Source organism: Trachurus japonicus, chromosome 5, assembly GCF_045865225.1.
Source record: "Trachurus japonicus isolate A0001 chromosome 5, Traja_1.0".
Classification (NCBI taxonomy): Eukaryota; Metazoa; Chordata; class Actinopteri; order Carangiformes; family Carangidae; genus Trachurus; species Trachurus japonicus.
In genome coordinates this window covers 36601431-36617313 of record NC_140911.1, presented here as the reverse complement: position 1 = coordinate 36617313, position 15883 = coordinate 36601431, and the positions used below count along the sequence as shown (strand labels likewise).

General features: G+C 39.2%; 1 protein-coding gene across 2 annotated transcripts in view; it reads right to left on the bottom strand.

Annotated features, from left to right (window-relative positions):
- igsf21a (immunoglobin superfamily, member 21a) overlaps window positions 1–15883 on the bottom strand; it is a 213662-nt gene that overhangs the window by 79586 nt on the left and 118193 nt on the right. For both annotated transcript variants that reach the window (XM_085777790.1, XM_085777789.1), the window contains exon 4: window positions 5631–5749. In XM_085777790.1, the coding sequence (XP_085633916.1) occupies window positions 5631–5749 (119 nt within the window). The remainder of the gene's footprint in view (window positions 1–5630; window positions 5750–15883) is intronic.

The following is a 15883-nucleotide window of genomic DNA, read 5'->3' as shown; positions in this document are numbered from 1 at the left end:
CTCGCAATCTATCAAATCCTGCCACCCAAACAAGCCTCTCCACACACAAGCACTCAAACTTGCATGCATGCAGTCGCACATATCTCTAAACTCCTACTACTAGTATACAGAACTGCTGTGTCTGCAGGCGTTGCTGTCTTTGGGCTTGACTTGTACGCCATTAATCCCAGCCATTTATAAACGAGCGCCTAAATATACACAGTGCTTAATTAAAGTTGGGCATCCATTATTGAAGCGAATCCCAGTTTTATGGGATGAGAAGGTAATTAGTCCCTCTACACCTTAGCGCTCATCTCTGTTTCTAGGGGTTATAATTACCAGCTCTGCTGCCTCATGAAGGGTATCCTTTAAATTATATTCTTACACTTTACGAAAGGTTAGAAGAAAGGATTTCTGGAATTACGTGACGTGACGTTCAAACACGAGGCTATTAAGATGTACTTCATCTGGCAGAGGAGCACCAACCCGACGGTCATCTGATACCGACAACAACACAATAACCTCAGACGTCTCGGACACTATGCACAGATCAACCAAGGGCTGGCTTCCCAAGGTCAGGCTCTGCTCTGAAGAGACAAATAACCTTTCCTTGTAATCTTTGGAATGTCGCGTAGGAATCACTTTGGGTAATAACAAATAATGACCCTATCTCTACCATTGGGAAAAGAGGTATTGATTTCTTTTACCCACCAAAGCCTGAAATTATGACCTTAGCTTTACAGGGATGGATATGTCACTGTTTGCAAAATGAAATATCTAGTGATCGGTGATGGGTCGGAAGTCTATCCCCTAATGTGTTGAAATCTAATACACTGAATGTATTATACTGTAATAAAATCATACACTTTGTGTTCTATAATGACAGCAGGGTAATATGTCTACTATTGCACTACTTCACACACAGCTACCATACAAATTAACTCTGTACACTGTGGAACAAGCATGGCCCTATAAGTTGTAATTGTATAGAATTGTTTGTCTATACATGTTATATGTTTGGAACCTGTACCAATAAGCTGTACTGGAAGCAAATTCCACCAGCCTGGCTGTGTGGTCATTAAAAGAATCAATCAATCAATCAATCAATCAATCAATCAATCAATCAATCAATCAATCAATCAATCAATCAATCAATCAATCAATCAATCAATCAATCAATCAATCAATCAATCAATCAAATGTTCAACAAAACATGTAATAGTGAGGTTTAAAAGGCCACATATTAATGCCCCACAATGTCGATTGACATTTTAAATGCAGCTCTTGTTTTCATAATTGGCTGATATGAGCTCATTCAAAGGTCCATCAAGGTGTTAAAGGAATTCAGTTAAAAAGTTGTAAATGTGTGGTGGAAATACAGGTCAGTTGTCATTATTATATTATTTTTAACAAAGCTTTTTGTTGGAAAATCATTTGAGCACTTACGTTTTTTCAATATTCAGATTTCTGCGGTGCCCTGTGCAATGCACTGAAAAACTGCTTCAACCTAGTCTCACAGTTAGTCTGTTGGACGTCGTCACAACAGTAAGAACCTCTGCAGCTCTCCACCATGCACCAATGTGGCTCTCAGCAAACTGATTGTGTTTGCAAGGTTGCATGTAAAAATACATTCGTATGAACTTGACCATGAAGTTGTGTGTCTGCATAACACTGCCTTGAAGGTATTCAGAAAAGAAAATTGAATATCAGCCAACTGTGGGTCTTAACATTAGTGAAGGCTGATCACTCATTTATGAGACGATGGAGCCCAAACTTGTGCAAACTTTTATTTTCGAGTAAATCCGGGATGAAAGTGGGGGAGAAACTCATAGAAGGAGGCGCGCCAAACAGGACAAACAGCAATTTCTGAACACCTTTAAGTGTACAGAATACAAAAACCATGTGCTTTGTAATGTTCTATACATATTTCAGTGTACAGTGTGTCTGTGTTTGTACTCTGGTATTATGTTTCTCATGTCCAGGCTGCCCCACAACAGGCGATGATTGCGATTAATATGACATGTGCCAAGGCTTTCTGAATGAAGTACTGCTCCAAGGTCTTTATGATTTCACAAACATGAGAATTGCATTAAAGTTTCCAGTCTTTGCATGAAAGAGCTGAAATGTTTTGTCCTTTGATGTTCTTGAGTTGAGTCCTATTCAATGGAACCATAACACTGCAGATGGAGGTCAAAAGACCAAACTCTATTACACTGTCAATTTTCTACCCACTGTGTATTTACATCTTGTTGGATGTACCCTTTGCAGACTGAGACTGAGAATTATTTGACAGTAAATTCAATAGCCTAATAAGGATTCTGTCCATCGGTTTATTTCAGCATTTTCCTCACACTGAACTTGTCATCCATAACCTTTCAGTTCAGATGCTGATTTTGAACTTTGACAGCAGAGTGCCCTATCATAAATTATGATATGGTAATGCCTCAGTAATTACATTTACAGGCACAGAGCACCATAACCACTCATTCAGGTTAAGGGGTAAGATTTAGCTAACACAGTACATTATAAATTGCCCTAGATTGTCTTGCTTGTGTGTCTTACTCATGTTCCTCATTATCAGGATAAAAGCTTGTTGGTGCAATAGTCCAGGGGATTTAGTATACAGTATAGTGTAGGTAGAAATAAAAATAAATGACTAAACAAACACAACATATTGCTCCCAATTACCTTATGACCGTGATAACAAGCTTGCAATGTCATGAACATTGTAAATACATTCCAGATATCAAACAATGATTTATCAAATTCATTACTGGATGTAAATCCAGCTAAATTGCCATCATAGTATGATAATGACTGTCTTTTGGTGAGGGATCGTTAATGACTTTAAGTTTAATAAAGTAAACATATGTATATGCATTGTAAGAAAAAAAAAGAGTCTTAAAACTTTAAAGACAGTGAAGGACAGTAGTGGAGGTACCAAGAGTTCAGGGTTTAGCCTTTTAAAAGTGGATGATTGAATTTCTTGGCAGGGGATTCATTAAAATGATAATTCTTATTTATGAAGCCCTTTAAAAAATTAAAATACTCTCCGTGTACTGCTTCCTATTAATTAACTTTTTTTTCCTCTCATTTTCTTTCTTTCTCCTCTCTACATTTTTTCTTTACTTCCCACTGAACTTGACACACTAATAGGTTATGAATAATTCTGTTTCAGTTTAGACGGCAATTAGCCACAATGCCAGAGGCCATTCTTCTCCCTCTCTTGTGGAGTGGTGATTTAAGACCCAGCTGAGTTAGGGTGCTCCAACTATCCCACGACTACATCATTCACCTCTTCCCACCCAGGGCTGAAACAAGAAACAGTTAACTGGGTAATGCCCTTCCATTGATAAAGTCTTTTACTGACGTCAGTGTGGGGGAGCGCTCAAACAGAAGCATTACTTAGGTTGTCAAAAAGAACAGAACGGATGGTCAAGAAAAAAAGACAGAGAGGAACAGGAAAACCAAAGGCAGCCCTCAGAGGCACAGAATATGATAATGGAGCAATATCGTCACGCGGTGTCTCTCTTTGGTGCGCCAGTGAAAAATGTCACCATTGCTAATTAGCCATAGGACCACACAGAGAGCGACTTGTCTGTGCTGCTGAAAGTTAGATGACTAAAATATAATAATTACAGTACAGACGGACTGTAGGCCTCAGGCACATTATCTTCTGCTGTGATCTATGATTTCATTCAATCACAAGTAACTATAAGAGGCAAATAGGTTTGAAGTAAGGGTGTTGCAGTGCACCAATATTCAAGATGATGCTGACGCGTCCAAAAAATTAAATATTGATACGGTGCTCATTATGTAATGGCAAATGTTAGGCATCGTGGAACTTTACAGTATGTAATTGTTCATTTATATGATGTTGTGCAGACTCTCTCCATCGCCTTACACTCATTCTTGGGTCTAATTCATTTGCCAAAAAAGAGAGAATATAAACAAAGTTAAAGGTGATAAAAAATTTTACACATAGGATTTTTATTATTATTAAAAATTTCCATAGAGGTCACAATAATCATCAGTAATTATAATTATTAGGAATTCTTTTGGCCACAAAAATCGCATATTGACAATTGTAAATTGTATTTGTCAGACCCCTAGATTGAAGCAAAGGTCCATTAGCATTAAATCAATGTGATCTCCAGCATAAGACAGACACTGTCAATGTAACAATGACAATGTAAAAGGATAAAAATGTAAATCCCAGAGAAGTGTTGCCCCCATCCGTGATGGTCACTCTGCAGCACTTCTTTTCTATCAATGTGAATTTTCAGTCAGATCAGTTTCTTGACCCAAGTTAAAATACCGTCAGGAATCTGAAACAGGTCAATTTCTTTCAGGTTCTTATGGTGTGTTCCAGGCAACCCGTGAACTCATACCAGTTCAATCTGGTACGAGTTCACGGGTAGGAAGTTATGGGTTTGACTGCCGTTCTAGTGCATTTTCACGCGTAACAGGTCGGAAAAACACGAGTTAAAGGTTGCCTGGAACGCTACAAAGTCGCAAGTCGTGACTTACGGGTTCAAAAGCCCTGAAACGCAGCATTAGTTGGAGGAAGCAATAACTTTCTAATGGCAAACATTCTAGAACCAGATCACTGCTGAAATGTAATCAATTGTCCCATAGCCCAAGGCCTATCTGTCTAGAAAATTTTAAGGAGATGTGTTGATTAACTTCTGATGTCAGTCACAGCAGCAGCTAGAAAAATGTATCCAAAGTAGAGAAGGCAAATAATAATAATTATTATTAGAAAAATACCCACAGAGTAAAAATATCTAGGATTCACCGGTGAGGATGATGAATCCACTTGTAGCCTCAAGAGCAATTGCTCTCCTTTGTGAGTCAACATCCACCTGAGTGGCACCACATTTATCCCATTGTTTTTGACAGAAAAACCTAACATGCGGCGGACAAAGCAAGTAGGCGTCCTCTATACCAAACCGGTGTGAATCTGAGACAGCTGATCATTGGTATTAACTAAACAATGGTTTTTCATCCCATCACAAGTGTGTTAGAGGCTTTCCTACTTCAATACAACAATTGGGAGAGATGCCAGAACAGAGCATAGATGATTGTGAGTGTGCAGGTAAATTTGGTGGGGGCAAATGTTGCATATTTAATTTCAAGATGAAAAAAAGACCCTCTTATAAACAATCATGCCAAGATTTGTAATCCTCACCTGTTCACTATTGATGTGAGCATCAATTAAAATCTTAAGTTGCTAAACATTGAAACTATATAGCACAATAATATTAGAACTGCATACACAACATTATTATGATAATATTTCCTTCCACCAAAATTCCTTTTTACATACTCATACTATAGGACAGCATGGCCAACAAACAGAACCAGTTTTAAAGCATCTCCCCTCAGGCACCACACGTAAAACTTAAAACCTCACACTTGTGATCAAGAGGGCTTTGCCTCCTGCCTGCAGCCTGCACCGCATCCTGTTTTTCCATCTTTGTTATACTGTCCAACCTGCTGACTGTGAACAGTCCCCTCCATGTAACCATGTCCCACCCCAGCATCCAGATTTAACCACAAATACATTGAACACTATGAGCAAGATGGAAAAGAAAAACAAAAGTTTGCTTGGTGTGAAAATGTAGAGCTGCAGCGCAGTTGATACTCACACATAACGGTAAGAAAAACATTCCCTGAAGCCAGGACAACCTTCTCCCTCGTTGCCCGGTCGTAGATGCCCACATGGCATTCATAAGGCCCGTTGTCTGAGATCCGTACCTCCGGCAGCCTGGATTACCATAAAAACAATAGAAACAGAATAGTTATTCTAAGAGCTCAGTCAACTCTTTACATTTTTATACATGTTGACAGTGATTCACAAAGAAAACATAAGGTTAGGGAGTGAGAAGTTAAGAAAGAAGCAAATTGTAATAGATGTGAAGTTAGTGTAATATAGAATTGCATAGTGAAAGTGAGATATTTCAGTAGTTAAAGCTATAGGGCCTGATTTATTAAAAGTTTGCGTGATTTGATTTCACGCGCAAACACATGTTGAAGCTGATCTACTAACCGGGCGCACCAAAGATGCGTCTCTCAAACAGGCAAAATAGCATGCGCAATCCAGTTAGCTCACACAATGTGATGTAGCTACCAAACCTGAAACAGGCTGCTTTTGCGTCACATTTGAAAGGCAAGTCTAACTGCCACAACTTTGTGAAAATTTCTGCGGTTATTGATTTAATACCTGTCTGGGCAAAAGCTCTTATCTCTGCATTTCGTCACATCTGGGTCATTCCAGCCAACTGTAGCAGTTTTTAGTGATGGTTTATGACAGGACATAACTGCAGTATTTTTGAGAATGCAGTTATAATTCATAATCTTATAATTACAGTTTTTCTAATCTCATTTAAAACCACCTCATGTACTACAGTAGATTTCATAATACACATTTGTTTAGCCTGCCTGTGTATAAATTATAAAAACGAAATTTAATGTTTTGACTCTATTCATCAAATGATGCTTAACTACTCTGGTGAACTGTTGAATTTTCATAAACCCCTTGAAACAATGAGTGATGAATTCATTATAAACTTGTGTGAAATTTATGAAAAATTCATTATTATCAATAATTTTGCAATCACACCCTAATTTGGACGTCACTGTTAATGATGATAGTTATTAAAGAGTGCATTGCAGTGTTGTATGTGTCAAACTCAAGGTCCATGAAGACCACTGGTCCCCTGCATGAGATGTCAATGAGCACATTGACAAAAATCATTTATAACAAAGCACCAAGTATAACCTCCATATTCTGGAGAATTAGAAGCTACAGTCGACAGCTGTTTATGAAACATTTTTAGATGACAGGTGTACAACCAAACCAATGTCTGGTTTGATTGCTGGTTGTTGAAACTTGACAACTTGAGTATATTATTGAGCTTCTGAATACATTAAGGATGTAATGTTAGATGTTTTTTTTCATCTTTAAACTTTTGCCTGTACAGAAACAGCAGGCAGCAATTATTCAGTCAGCGATAACAGATGGATTTTTTTTTTTTTAAGAGCTTGGGAGCACAATCTGTATTCTGCGCTCGCCTAATATGTCAACAGTGATAATCAAAGTGAGACACTACTGGTCACATTTAGCCTCTGTGATTTATTCTCACAAAACAGGAACAATTGTCCTTGCCGCCCGGGTGTTTTAGACGGGGACCTCAGTTGGAACAGCAGCAGGGCGCTCACAGCACCCTGGCTTTAATGAGTTCAGCTCTCTCTCTGTGTGTGTGTGTGTGTGTGTGTGTGTGTGTGTTGAGGAAATAGAGAAGAGGAGATCACTCTTTTGGAGAGTGCTCAGTCAAATCTCTGCAGGAACTGAGCGCAGGAAAGGAATATATATTTATTCCTTCCCTGCTCAACAACTACCTTTTAGGTACCCTTGAGCAAGGCACTTTAACCTCCACTGAAAAGCTTAAAGGAGAGCTTTGGGAGTAAATGTGGCTTATTCCTATTCCTAGCACTGCCTATGAGAAGTCTAAATCCACATATGCACTTTCCACATCTATGTAGTTTTGGTTTGGTTCGTCTTATCTTTGAACCTTGCTTGTGCTGGGGTTAACCACAGACATGCATGTCAAGCATATTTTTTTTGCTGTAGTTGTTTGCACTTATTCGACATGGTCAAATTTGTCACGAAACAAACTGAAAAGTGACCCGGAGTCGCTGCCCTGACTCACCAGGACAGCTTGGATTCTAGACGAAAATTAGCATGCTCAACTTGTAGAAAGAAAGTGAAGTTTTGCTGAATGAACCAATTATAAACAAATGTTTGACAAAGCTAAGTATATATGAAAAAGAGTGAGCACCTCGAGATATAAAGTGGGCTTGTCTCCACAAGCTCTTCCTCGAGGGATAAGCATAAAACAAGTAAAGTCTTTTTTTTTTCCCGCCAGAGTAAAATGATGAGAACAGCACTGTGAATCTATCTGTGGTGGTGGTAGCGGGGAGGTAAATTGTCTTTGTCTTGCCTGGCTACATTATAGTAAACGCTGATGTAGCCCATTGCTTTGTTTTTACAAACAAAGCCTTAGTGCTGTTACCCACAATCCTGACTGCTGCATTCGTGGATTCGCAATAAGACGAGTGCAAGGGAAAAGCAGCCAGAGATAAGATAATTCAAGGCATGGAAGTACTGCCAGAAGAAGAAGGGTGAGGAGGCCACAAAGAAACCCCCAACTACAGCATTCCTGAGTGGCTGTCTGCTTCTGAAGCCTCCACAAGTTTGACAGTGAGACACGTCCATCAGAATTATAGGAGGAGGAAAAGAGGAAAGGTTGTACTCTTAACATTGAGGTTTCCGTTAAATATTAAGACCGGTGGAATTAATTTTTCAGGACCGCCTCTAATCTTTGATGTCGGGGTGCTGGTCCATTGAGAATCTGATCACAAAAAGGGAACACGTGACTCAGAGAGTACTGCTTATGTTATTTGTAATCAGCCAGTCAGTTAATGCTTAAAATCCTAATCATGATGAAATAACTAATTAAACAAGTACATTTTTTAGGTTTGTAAGATTTTTTCTGTCTATTTTGGCTCCGATTACCTCTTTAAGTCTGAACTGACATCAGCTGTGCCATCTAGCTATAAGCAGCTCTGCATTGCAATTTAATTTAGTAAATAGCAGTTTTGAGAGCACTTGAACAAACGGTTTAGCAAACATTTATGAGTGTTTTGAGTCCTACCAGTTGTAACTAACGTATAGCATCACTGGATTTATCGCTGGAGTCTTTAGTGCATGATTGTGAAGAGTGCCTCCTGTTCACAGTTCACATTTTACAAGACAATATCCACTGTATCTTCCACCTCTTTGTGTTAATTAGTCTACTGCTCTTGCCTTTTCCTTTAGTGTAGCTTCTATGTTTCGTTGTTTTGTTTTCTGCCATTTCTGAACGCTTTTGTACCTTACTTTGTTTGTGAAATTACGGATCTCATTAATTAGTGAGTTATACAAAGCTGATTAGTGATGCCACACGCCAAAGTGGATGATAGGACAAAAAAGAGAGAAAACAGCAACAAACAAACAAACAAAAACTAATAAAAAGGGGCGGTGCGTGGCGCAGTGGTTAAAGCGGCCGCCCCATGTAGAGGATACTGTCCTCAACGCAGGCGTCCCCGGTTCGAATCCCGTGTCGGGCAGACCCTTCCTGCATATCACTCCCCCTCTCTCTGCCTCCCCCTTTCCTGTCTATCTCACTATGTGCTGTCAAATAAAGGCAAAAACGCCAAAAAATATACTTATTTTAAAAAAAAAAACGACAAACAACAAAATTTATTTTGCACAGCCTAGCTAACCAATATCAGCACAATGTACTGTAATATGCTAAATAAGCAACCGAGTGAATAGCTAAGTGAATAAATAGACAGACATTGAACACAGTACAAAATTCCCCCTGTATACCAAAAAAAAAAAAAAAAAACGGGGAAAAAACCTGCACATACACGGTGCAGATCGATAGCAATGGGCCCCCATGGAGGAACAGCGAAAACAGCACACCGCAAAGAGAGATCGATTGTCCCCCAGGAGTTGCATCTGAAAGCTCTTTCCTGTTATGTAGGCCTTCCTGCAGAACTCCTCCTGCCTACAAATGCAAGCAAATGCAACTGCCAGGATGGAGAGTGAAAAAGAGCAGTCTTGACAAAGTAGAGTCTGATAGCTCATCCAGTCAATCTCTGCATCAAATTAACTAGCGCATTGTCAGATACTTTTTCCAGCCTGAAACATTATGGGTGAATGGGTCAGGATACTGTAGACCAGTACTCAATGGGAAGAAAAGACAAATTGCCTAGAGGCTGCGATTGCAAAGAGAGGTGTGTAATCACCCATGTTTCCTTAAGGAATGAGCTTGAAAGAAAATGATGAGGATAATGCCGTGATTCTCTGGGTGCCGAGTGAGGTGTGATTGGCATTGTGCTAGCTGCTTACATTATAGTAAGAGCTGATCGCTCATCTCTCTGTTTTTATCCAGAAAACTGTGGGACTGTTGTCTGTATCCGAGGTATTGCAGTCATGGATTCAGATCCATGCAAATGCAGAAAGGAGAGCTCGGCAATAAAAAGACAGAAAGCAGAGAGGTTTTACTGGGCCCACAAAGAAAACACACAAAGAAAGACTGCTCCGATTAAAGTATTTCTAAAGCCTAATTCAATTTGCATTAAACAGGTTATGTGTTACTTATTATTCATTACCAATTGAAGAGAAAGGGAAGTTACTTATCATCGTGTAAGAATATTTATTAGAATACATCCTCATATGTTTTTCTTTTACACCACCAAAATAAATGCAGTGATACAATCCTCCACTAATCCTTAAAAAAGTGATTTGGCATGAATTTGTTTTCACTGGAAACAATTTGCTACCATATTTTGCCAAAAACAACCATATACCGCAGCAGCACTTCCACCCACTTATGTCAATTCACTCTTTTTTTCATCTAGGAAACAACATTCACTTTTAAGAGATATCACAAATGAATCCGCAACGGTAATGATAAAAGAAGATTCTAGACAGGACTTCCTGGAAGAAATATTTATCAGTTACTGAAACCCTTGGACTGCGCTGCTTCCTGATGCAACCAGCACAACAAGGCTCGTCCTTCACATAGTGTGAAGGGTGAAAGACTGCTCCATGAGTGTTTCTCTTATGAAATATTTAGACTGAAATGATTTTTTTTTTGATCACCCTTCAAGCAGTGGGACTCCCTCAGTAATGCAGACAAAGTCAATAAACAATTAGGAGATGGACATTTGGGACATGTCCTTTCCAGTGTCAACAAACAACCGAGTTTTCCTCAGTGTTATATTTGTGTGTGTGTTTTTACCTCAATCTTAAATGGCTGGTGTCATTTTAATTTGTGTTTTCTGGGTGTTTTCTTTGTAGCTGAAGGATGGAGGTGAGACAGAGAGACAGTGACTAATATGTTGTTTGTCTCTGTCCTCCAGAATGACATATAGTGTTTTCTGATGTGATGCTACTATTGGCAGGTTACTATCATTTGTCAGTGCCTCACAAAAAAAACCTAAAAAGCTCTTTTAAATCAGTTTTATAAAAGGAAGTTGATAATGCTATAGGTTTGATTGACTTTAGGTACAAAAGGGAGATGGTTTGGTTTAGGCAAAGATAGATTGGGTTTTACATAAGCTGTCTTGTGGTTCAATGTGGCTCTTGTGCTGGGAGTGATTGTCACTTGACTAAAGCTATCTGTAATACAAGAGGTTATAACATACCCTCTAGCAGTGCTGTCGACAGGGCAGACTGGAGGTTGGAGTGGATTATAATAGGCGTCATAGAGACGTGTGTGGGCACAGGTTTTCACTTGTGTCAGATATTGATGGTTAGGGTTCGAAACATTGAGATTTCGGAATAATGGGTCATTTTCGGACAATTGGCATGTTGGAATAATGGGATGTCAGGAATATGACATGCAAGGGCTAGCTGGTTAGAATGCTACCAGCAAATACTTCAGTAAGAATAGATGTGTTGAGCTACAGTGATAGCAAATTTACAAAAAGCTCCTTAAAGGTTACAGAAACATTGTAGCTTGGGTTTAAATGCCAACTGTAGCTTTGTTGTCAGGGTGAGAGTTATACATGTGCTTATTAATTAGAAACTATTGTGGTCACACTTCAAAACATTTTTTTTGTCATTTGTGAATAAATGAACAACAGTCATCTGTGTAAAAGACCAATGTTCAGTTGATATTTGTACCATTATCACTCCATCATGTCTTCACTATTGGGTTACTTATGGCCACAATATCCCAGTAGCACAAGCAAAACCAGTGGTACTGGTACAAGCAGAACCAGCCCTCCATCTTTCTTCTTCCCACTTGCTCTGGCATCTCTCATTTACTCATACTGCAACAGAGTGTTGTTGACACATTAGACCTTAGTCACAATATACTCACTGGTTCTTCAAGTGGCTGCAGTTCATCATATTTGTTAGTCAGGAGGCTGCCATTTTAAGTGAGGATCTACAGGAGAAAAGCCTTAGATCTCCATCACCTAGCCCTTAGCTCATCCAGAGCTGTGCTTCTTCAGCTCAGCCAGTATATAGGTCGTTTAACTCCATGTTTGGCATGGTTTAGAGCGTTCATAATCTGCTTCACACACAACACAGAATAAAGAACCAATTTCATGAACAATACACTAATGCACTGCAAACAAGCTACGAGGACTTGCTGCAACTCTGTCAGTGCGTCATTCAAATTCATCAGAGAAGTAGATGAAACGTACGTTCACATATCGAGGGACAGCTGAGAGCTTCCATCTCTGACCTTGGACTTCTCTGACTGTTTAGAGGGACGCAGCTTGCTCAGAAACTTTAGAGGGGAATATCTTTGTACTGCCAGGCGGTTCAATGAGTCTGCGTGGGTCACAGAAACCTCTGACAGAATCTTCCCATATTAAGATTTTTTTTTAAGCTTATTTCAAAGAAAAATATTAAGGAAAAAATAAATACATTTCTGACTCATGATTGAATGGGTTCTCCAACCTCCTCTTCCCTGTTTTGTGAATTCACACTCACCTTGGCCTTTGACCAACAAAACCTTTGAGTTAAAGTCAGCATTTGTGCCAAATTTTGGAGAAATTCTCTCAAGGATATGAGATGTTCACTAGAATGACAAAGAGCATGTATGTCTGACCAAGAATTTCACTGGCAGGGAGGTATGAAGATCAGTCAACATTATAAGGGGGTTAAAACATCATTAACATGAATAATTGGCCATAGAAGCACATGGATTCTGTGAATGTTATTGAGAGGAAAAAATAATGTCATCAGCTAGTGTTGCAGTGACAGGCATCTGCAGGCAGGTGGAGCAGGGTCTCAGGTTGCTTCTAATCACATATTTAACTGCTGATTGTCATTGCAGAAATATGTTATGCCCCACAAACCACTAGAACTCTTTTTGGGACATTAGTCATTATTTGCACAGCAACATGTTGCTTTTAAGGAAATGTAACTAATGTTGGTTTGATTCCAAGGCTGGGTCTGAATGTGCATGTGAGAGCATAGCTTAAGGGAGAAAAATTTAACATGAAGACATCATCAAAAAATAAATACCACTGGTAAAACTAAGCCAGCAGTACGTATGACCTTGATATGCTAGTTTTTTTTTTTCTTTTGTGACAAATTGCAGGATCATTTGATGGAAGCAAATGCTAAATTCCGGCTCTTGTGATATGATCTTGAAAACTGAAGGTCCTTAAACTTCAAGTGTCATCAGCCACATGCAAGTTCTGTCATTTGTCTCACAAGGCTAATCTATCTGGCACATGAATATAGAAAAAAGTAATAGCTGCTTCAGTTTTTTGAAAGATTATGACTAATAGCTGTCAAAGCCAGACAAGTCTTAGACAAAGTCAATATCAGTGTCACTTCTGGGACTGTCTAATAATTGAAAGATGGCATGTATGGAGCAAAATCACCTCTATTATTGTCACTCTATTACGGCACAATAACCACGTATTGCTGTGAGAGAAAAGTGTTTTCTAAAAAAGGAAGAAAAGGGAAAAGCTAAAGATACAGTTTTCTACAAAATGCTCTGAGTTTATAAAAGATACGGAATATTGAGGCATTCATTTTGGTCGTACAAGTGGATTTGTGAGACTGCCACGGCTTTGTGCAGGAGATTTAGCATTCTCAGGTGGAAATAGGAGATTATAGCGAGTAAAAATTCAGGTTTTTTGCATCTCTTAGTAGTGTTGAGCTTCTCCGTTACACCATGAAAGCAGGACCGTAACCAGTCAGAGGGATTTTTTTTTCTTGGCAAGAGGAAAGGTGTGGCTGTGGCAGGAGTCCACATTCCTCTCTGGTTAACTAACACAGGCTAAGCGTTCTGATACGAATCTGGATACAGGTCAGTGCAGGTGGCATGCCGGTTCAATTGAAATCCCCCTCCCATATTCCCTCCCTTTTGTGTGTTTTTCTCACCTCTACTCCCCTGTATACCATATACACAGTATGTGTGTGTGTGTGTGTGTGTGTCCTGACGGGGCTGGGGTGAGGGAGTGTATGTTTTCTGTGTACATTCATGTTTCCATGTCTGTGAGCATGTAAGTGTGTACACCATTCCATTGTGATGATGCCTAATCCCCCAAAGGGTTAGTAGGATTGTCCAGATAAATCATCCTCAGCTGGGCAGCCACATCACACATGAGAAAAATAGAGGGGGGGGGGGGGGGATACAAAGTGGTACGAGTGTACATGAGCTGAATCAAAGAAAAAAACAGCAGGACAAAGACAAGATGAAAGGGAATGATAAAAGCAGAGTCATTGCAAAAAGGATGCAAAGTGTGAAGCATTTTAGATTTAAATGAAGTTGTGGAATGCGCTGTATGGCCGAGCACTTCCTGCGTGCTACTGAACATTCATAGAGGGGTATCTGCAGTGGTGGGGGCAGTCAGAGCAGAGGGAGAAAGAAGTGAGGAGAAGGGGCAGACAGCTGCCAGCCATTTTGGTGGGGCCTGGGGTAAAAGAAGACAGCCCCCAGGATGCCTCAAAAGCGTAATCAAGCCAACCGGAGCCAGCTGACTCTCCCCACTCTTACAGTACTACGCTTTCTCCTCTCCTCTCTGTAAAAACCTGTTAATGCACACACTGTCCAGATGTGTAGGCTCGAACCATTCAAACCAAAGTGTCATGAAGCATTGCAGTATTAAATAAAGCAAAATAGGTTCTGGATCATAAAACACTCCGGGTTCTATACTGTTCACTAGTTCTTCCTTATCTAACTTACTGTGCAGAGGTTTGGGGAAATAATTACATAAGCACAATATATCCACTCATCACTCTGCAAAAGAAAGCAATAAAGGTCATTCATTGGACAGGATATAGGGATCACACAAATCCATTTTTCTTACAGTCAAAACTACTGAAATTCAAAAATCTTGTTGATCTACAGACAGCACAAGTAATATTTAAAGCAACAAACAATTCACTGCCTGGAAACATTCAAAAATGATTCATTGAAAAGGAAGGGGGTTATAACTTAAGGGGAAAATTTAATTTCAAAATCCAGAATATACTTGACTATACTAATATAGTTTGAATGTGTGGTTAAAAGAATGTCCAAACATAATCCAGTTCAAAAAGAAGTACAAAGAAATGATTTCCAATATGTACAGGAATGAGGGTGTTTGACCACCACAATGTGCTTCTTATTATTTATTTGGGTATTTACAGACTTAGTTTATTTGTTGCTCTGTTGGTGTTACCTTCAGTTTGTCTTTGTATATGTGTTTGTATGTCTTTATATATATATGACTATACAGTATATTAGAGAGATAAAGATTAGTGATAATATAGTATTATAATAAATCCAGCTAGATAAACTCATGAATTAACTTATTGTATCGATTATAATGACAAGGAAGCTTGATAGTGAATAAGAGGTAAATAAGGGGTAAATAAGTTTTACTTCTTCCCACTCCTTTTTGGATATGAAAAAAAACAAAAAACAAATTATCTTTATTTTCAATTATTTTATTTTTGTTCATGTGTTGTCTTTGCAAAGTATTTATTTGTTATGTATGTCCATTACTGTATTGTGTTTTATTTCTTTTAACATGTCTGAAATAAACTTAAACTATCTAACTAACTAACTAACTGACCATGGGTGAGGTAAAGGGTCTGCATGTTCAGCTCCATGCTAATGTATGAGTGAGTTGGTTGACACTACCTGGGATATATGCACCACTGTAGCTGGAATAAGGACAGGCCTGGCCAGATGTTAGCTAAATCTTTAACACTGAACTCTTTATCCTGAGCAGAGTTGCTGATTAGAGTTTGCCACTGACTCCTGTCCTCATGTAATAACGCACTGACCCCTTCGCCCGGTCGCTCCAGTCTGGCCTGGTCTGGCCAACG